We start from the raw sequence: 6,868 nt of genomic DNA, 5'->3' as shown, positions 1-6,868 counted from the left end.
GGTGATTGGGTAAAGCAGAGCTGAATAAAGGTTTTAAATTTTAAATAACAAACCCCTGCTCCAGAGCCAGTTGCTACAGCGAAGCTTAATAAAGGAGTATTTTAAAAGGTAAGGAGGATGTTTTGTTTAATATAGGGAAGCATTTATGTATACTTCAAAATGAAAAAAGAAATTCCGAAAGCACCGATCGTGGCTTTTAAAAGGGATGCAATTTCAGCTGATATTTTAGTCCACAGTAAACATAAAGGAGTCATAGATATAGTAAGGATATTGCAACCTGAAAAAGCACATGTAAAGTGTGCAGATGTATTGGTAAAGATTAAAGTGAAATCGCAACTAAAGAAATACATAGTCAGTATTGCAATCCGTCATGCAAGGATAGCAACCTTATATATAGTATATTTTGCATATAATGTCATAAAATATGTAGGAAATACAGAACCACTTATCAAATATAAGAAGTGAAAAAAAGAAAATTAACCAATAGTTCAGCACTTTACAAGGAACATACACATCACGGATGACCTAAAGTTTGTGGTTTTAGAAAAAGTTTAATTAGACAATATACAATGTAGAAGAATAAAACGAAATAAATGGATACCGTGATGCCTGAATGTTTAAATAGAAATACACAGTAGATCGTTACATTAGGGCTTCTGATTTTCCGTTTTAACCGATAAAACACCAACAATACAAAAAATGAAATCGGTGGATAGTCAATAAACACCGGCAAAACTGTGGAAATGGTTAACAATTCACATTGACTTTACCGCTTTACCATTAAAAAATAAAACCTACCACAAAAATAATAATAAATAAATGTTCTAGTGCTGCTGGGCGATATCCCGCTTCCTTACTTGTGTTTATCATGGATTCGTTCTGAATACTTTAAATCCGCCAACCACCGAGTGACAGCAGATTCCTACATTTCTATTGGAGACTCCTCTTGCAAGATTTAAAAGGAAATTATAATCAGGAATGGCTTGTTGCAGTGATGCTAGTGATTTTTTTGAATAAAACAAATGACGTGTGCATTTTTCAAAAACCGTAGGTTCCCACACACTCGCTATACTTAGAGAAGCTCAGTTAAGTGTACCAACAATCGTATTCCCCTTGTTCTTGCTTATCATCCTATTACCAAAAAAGTACAACACGTCATACAGGAAGATCCTTCTACAGCTCCCATTTTCAACAATCTTCCTCTAATGGCATTCAAAAGAGGCAAAAATCTAAGAAAGCAGCTGGTCCACAGTAACATTCGACCTAATCTGGACAGTCCTAAGGGTATGTTTCCACTCAACAGGTCACGTTGTGCTGCTTGTCAATACATTCACAGCAACACAGTAGTTAAGGGAGCAAAATCCTTATTTACTATCCATGATACTTTTACTTGCATTAGTAAAGGAATAGTGTATTGCATTGGCTGCATCAAATGTAACAAGCTAGCTATATATATATATATATATATATATATATATATATATATATATATATATATATATAATATATATATATATATATATTTGTGAAAAACAGGGCGTTTAGCACAATTAAGAATGTAGCTTATCAGTTGTCATAACTACATATTGTCGAAACAGGGAACCTGAGCTAAAAGTTGTTAGTTCGTCAGTAAAGAGTAATACAGTTACTGCATACTTTCACGCTTGAAACAAAGCTTTCCTTGGACTCGGAGCCAAACTAAAGGGGTAATCAGGGTTTTGTTTTCAATTTCAGGAATAATGATGACGTCCCTTCAGTCGAATCTGCAAACAATGGTAAAAGTGTTCAGAAGAGAATGTCACAGAGTTTTGGAGTCTCATAGGACTACTATCTGTGGTGCAGATGAGATGCTTATGGTCTTACAGCTGTCTATGGCAGAAATAAACAAAGAGGTATTGAAAAGCTCTGTTTTAAGTTCATCAATCCAGTGGCTAACCTTTAAAAGTGTAGGACCTACAAATTGGGATTTGGTAGACACATGCCACCTTTGAAAACCGTTTAAAAATGAATTAAAGCTATTTTCTTATCTGTTATTTTTGTTATCAACATTACTGGGGAAGAAGAAAAAAGTTTTAGTTGATGCCTAATTCTGCAGATTGGAACAGTGCATTAGTTAAGGAGTAATTACTGTAGTTTAGTTATTTGGGCAGAAAAAATGGTTGAGGTAGAGTTTGGTCATTGTTGGTAATGAAAGGTTTAGTTTAAATGGATTTTGCAGATTGAGGAAGGAAAGCATTGTACCACCCTTCTAATGACAACTTTAACAGTAGATGAGCTGTTTACTAATGTAAGTAACTTATATAGTGTGTTTTGTAAATGAGTCCTTTTATTTTTATAGTTTTTGTGGAGTGTTTTGTAAATGAGTCCTTTTATTTTTAGTTTTTGTGGAGTGTTTTGTAAATGCGTCCTTTTATTTTTAGTTTTTGTGGAAATCCAAGAAAGACATGTCTTATCTATCTGGTCTTCTTGCACACAGCACAGGCTTAATAGACACTTTTTTTTTTTAATAAAACAAAACTACAAATGAAGTGGATTGTTTTTAGGCCATGTTTTAAAAATAAATAAATAACATTTCTGAGATGTGTTTCCAGAGACTGTTTTTCTTTCAAATGACCTTTGAGTCCCAAGCTATATTCTGTCTATTGTAATTCTATTCATAATAAAAAAATAAATATGGCACCTGTAAGCCCTTTTGATATCCAGTCCCATTCCATACATATTTTCTTTTTAATGTACTATCCAATCTGCTCGTCAATTTCAGATCTGTTTTCTAGTGCTCTTCTAGCTGAATTTAGAGCAATCATTCGTAATTTACATATGTCTGTAATACATTAATCCTACTTTATTATTATTTTTCTTTAGGAAAATGGAGAATTTACAGTTTTGCTGAGTAATCTACTTGTAACCTGGAAACACCTGATAAATGATAAACTGCACCTGCTGCATGAAACTTTGGTTGCTCCAGAGAATTACAGTGCTATAAGGAAAATGTATAATTCTTTCCTGAAGAGCAGTAATATGGTAGATTTAATTGATGTCTATGGAATGTATGATACACTTAAAACGGAAAGAGACTGTGAAGAATTGCTCACACCTGTAAGTATTTTTGGTACGGTATTTGGAAATTATCTTGTCTAATTCACTAGGTGGGATTGGCATTTGTTACAATATATGTGTGTAAATTACAGCAAGTAATGTCCTATAGTATTATGATTACACATTTTTGCTCTGTGTACTGTAGCTATATTTGCCTTTCCTTGTTAAAGTTCCTACATTTTCAAAATGCTTCTCAGCCATTCAGGGACCACATTTTGTTCATGCTATAACGTCTATATTTCCCTTGTCATACATCAAAGCCTCTGAATTTAAAAATGGGTATATTGTCAAAATATTTGACTTCATAATTCTGCAATAGTGAATTTCGCTTAATAGCAAGAACCTTCAGCTAAGGCTCAACTGTCCAGGCAGTGTTGCCAAGTTCAGGTGTGTTCTTTTTGGGCATTGTGTGCAACACCATTTGGAATTCAGAGTTTATTGCAGCACAAATGATATAATGGTATTATAAATAGTGATTATAGTGAGTGTATTTTGGATGATTAATTAAGCACTATATTTCAAGTAACTGTTGAATAATATATGTTGCTTTAACCAGGTGCAGCTATTCGAGTTTCTCTCTGGAAATTCAGATTCTTGTAATGTGGCTGATGTTGTCATTACTCCAGTTCTGGCAACACCATCCAACAGGCAAAGTCAGAAAAATTCAAAGGTATTTATGGCAGAACATGTATTGGTTTTAAACTGTCTTACCCCCTGTACAACATGTATTGGTTTTATATTGCATTACCCCATATGTTTAAACATGTCCTGCATACTTCAGTAACAATACAATATTAAAGATGGCTGGTAAATATCAGCCTTGAAGATACGATGTCAAAAAGAGTGTCTAATACCAGTGTCTCCATACTGCCCTACAAGCATGTCTGAAAAATACTAGGTACATAGTGGGAGCAGTTAAATCTCCATGCCCATTCAACTGCATTTAAACCCTATTCACTGCTAATATGCTTTAAGCTTCCAGTATTTTCCAAAGTTAAGAGCAGCAATAAAATTTAAGAAAAGAAATGCAAGTAAAACCCACCCAGATCTAACATAATTAGCAAAACAGGGATCATTTTACCTTTATGGTATAGAAAAAAGGTTAAAATAGCACATGGTTTTTAATGAACCAGAAACAAACCAAAAAAAGATATGTCTGACATCAGTTTGCAGCATTTATATTGAGCAATAAAGAAAAATGGTAATCTGAATATCAGAGCAACAGAAATAAGAACTGTTTTATGATTCCAAGCATCACAAAAAAAAGCTTAGTGACTGATTTTAAATGCAGTCTAGCATTTTCTTAATTTTAATTTTCTGAGATAATAGAAGTGACTGTCAATTCTGTTACAATATAATATTTACTTTTTAAATTCTAGCTTCCATTATATCATATTTCTAATCGATCCAGAACGTTTGCTAAACCTGTTTGTATCTAATCTTTTCTTTCTATTGCAGTTGCCGACAGTGGTAAAAAGGTTAATCTGTGCATATTTAAAGTTGTTGGTGAACTCCAAGAATGATCTGGCCTTGGCCCATGTGCTAAACGTTCCAGACCGAGGTCTTGGAAGGGACGCTTTTACTGATCTAAAGCATGCAGCACGCAGCACACAGACGTCCCTTTTTTTGGTAATAAAATAAAAGGCGGGGGGTGGAGGATCTCTGTCACAAGCTAAAAGATTTGCCTTGGCTTCACAAACAAAGTGACTGACTTTGGAAATGGCCCATGGCATGCTAACTTTATACTGAAACACTGTAATTGATATAACATTCTGTTTACATTGCTGTAAGTGACTGTCAGATAAAATGATCCCTGCTTTTAAGTTGTATGGAGTGTCCCAAGAGAGTCTATATTGAACTGAGATGGAAGTGTTTTTTTTTTTTTTTTTGCTAAAGCAAATGTTTCCACAGTACTGTACATACAGTACTCCACGAATGACAGTTATATTTCAGTTTGCTAGTTGTGTGCATATGTTATTTCCTTGTAAAAAGTCAGGGCAAACAAGTTGACAACACAAGTGAAAACATAGCAGAGAAGCAAGCAACAGTAACTCGACAGTTGAAGTCAATTAATCACAATAAATGAAGTTGAACATACAGTAGTTGCATTGTGTGTGTAAGATGTATATTCAGGAATATACCCATAAAGATGAAAAATATTTCACACTTTGAATTTCACCACCAATTTCCATCAAGTTTTTTTCTGTTGAAAAGAAGAAACAAAAAGGGCATTAAAGACTATGCTGACCACAACCAGGGAGATGAGGTTCATTTGATGCTGTGATTTTAGTGCTTAAACATGTATATTGAGTACATGGATCAAATAGGGAAGAGGGGGATTGTACCATAATAAAAAAATATACTTATTTTTGCTTAAACTTTTTTGCTTTCCTTATGAACATAGGCTGCAACATCATTCATCAGAGCCATACAACTTGGCGGAAAAGGTTATGCCCCTTCAGAGACAGATCCACTAAGGAAGCATTTAAAAGGGCTTTCAGACTTTGTTCACTTCACAGACAACTTAGAAGAACTACTTGGAGAACTTCCTGACCCAAGGTAAACTTCCTGACCCAAGTTTCTTTTTTTTTTTTTTGATCTCACCCTCTTTAAAACATTATCTGTTTTGCTTTAAAAAGACATTTCAATTTGCACAACGCAGACAGATAAATGTATAATTATTTATATTTTCAGGTTTGCTTGTTAAACATTCTGCATAACCTTTTTTTGAAGATTAGTTGTGGAAAGCATTAGTGTCACATAGGTTAGCAGAAGATGGCAGAGTGTCAGTGTCAAGTTGTGCATCTGTTTTTTCCCTTGTTGGTTGCCTAATTAATTTTTAAAACACTGGGACAATGCTATTAAGCATTTATAACTATAAAGTTAATGCATTTTGCAACCTGTCAACATCCATGTTCCCCGATTTGCAGCAGCTTGGTGTAGAAAACAAAGGGTATGATCAGTAGTTTGGGAAAATCAAAACCTTATACCCCTAGACCAACAGTCCTCAAAGTAATTTTGACACAGGCATAATTTGATCTTACTTGGCTGTTTGCAGGCACGCGGACTATTGCATAGGATCTTACCTTACACACTGTCTTCTTGCGATATATACACACACACCAGTCAAAAGTTTGAGTACACTTGCTAGAAACTAGGTTTTTTTTCATAATTGACAATGTTTTACGTCTTTCTGTAAATACTTGAAAATGAGAACACGTTACAATATACAAAACAAAACATAAGGAGTATGAAAGAAATGTTCAAGAAAATTGAAAATTGTCTCTAAATCTTGGATTCCTCAAAATAGCCACCATTTGCCTTAATAACAGCCTCACAAACACGAGGCATTCGGTTAACAAGTTTCAGCAGGAGATCACCCAACATGTCTTCCCAGCTCTTCTGCAGTAATTCCCAGAGATGTAGGACACTTGTGGGTAGCTTTGCTTTGACACTTCTGTCCAGTTTGTCCCATACAAGTTCTATGGGATTGAGGTCTGGAGACTGGGCAAGCCAGGTCATTAAATTGAGTTGTCCTTCACTTTCCTTCTTCACCAGATAGTTCTTGCACAACTTTGAGATGTGTTTCATGTCATTATCTTGCTGAAGAATGAAGGACTGCCCAACTAGCTGTAATCCTGATGGAATGGCATGCCTCTGAAGAATGCTCTTATAGCCACGCTGGTCGAGCTTGCCAGTGACTTGGTAAAGATCACCAACTCTGTCACCATCAAAGCAACCCCAGACCATGACACTGCCTCCTCCATGCTTG

The 6,868-nt window shown here is 35.0% G+C and overlaps 1 protein-coding gene across 3 annotated transcripts in view; it reads left to right on the top strand.

Moving 5' to 3' along the window:
- The window catches only part of LOC121319667 (PARP1 binding protein), a 47,235-nt gene that overhangs the window by 27,042 nt on the left and 13,325 nt on the right, over positions 1–6,868 (top strand). Inside the window, exons 1-6 of one of the 3 annotated variants that reach the window (XM_041257325.1) lie at positions 27–108; positions 1,735–1,892; positions 2,863–3,096; positions 3,653–3,766; positions 4,555–4,725; positions 5,501–5,655. In XM_041257325.1, the coding sequence (XP_041113259.1) occupies positions 1,740–1,892; positions 2,863–3,096; positions 3,653–3,766; positions 4,555–4,725; positions 5,501–5,655 (827 nt within the window). In that variant the 5' untranslated portion in view covers positions 27–108; positions 1,735–1,739. Of the gene's footprint in view, positions 1–26; positions 109–1,734; positions 1,893–2,862; positions 3,097–3,652; positions 3,767–4,554; positions 4,726–5,500; positions 5,656–6,868 lie in introns of those variants that run through there. The other 2 variants (XM_041257328.1, XM_041257329.1) reach the window with 2 other exon arrangements.

Source organism: Polyodon spathula, chromosome 8, assembly GCF_017654505.1.
Source record: "Polyodon spathula isolate WHYD16114869_AA chromosome 8, ASM1765450v1, whole genome shotgun sequence".
Classification (NCBI taxonomy): domain Eukaryota; kingdom Metazoa; phylum Chordata; class Actinopteri; order Acipenseriformes; family Polyodontidae; genus Polyodon; species Polyodon spathula.
This window is presented reverse-complemented; position numbering and strand designations above follow the sequence as displayed.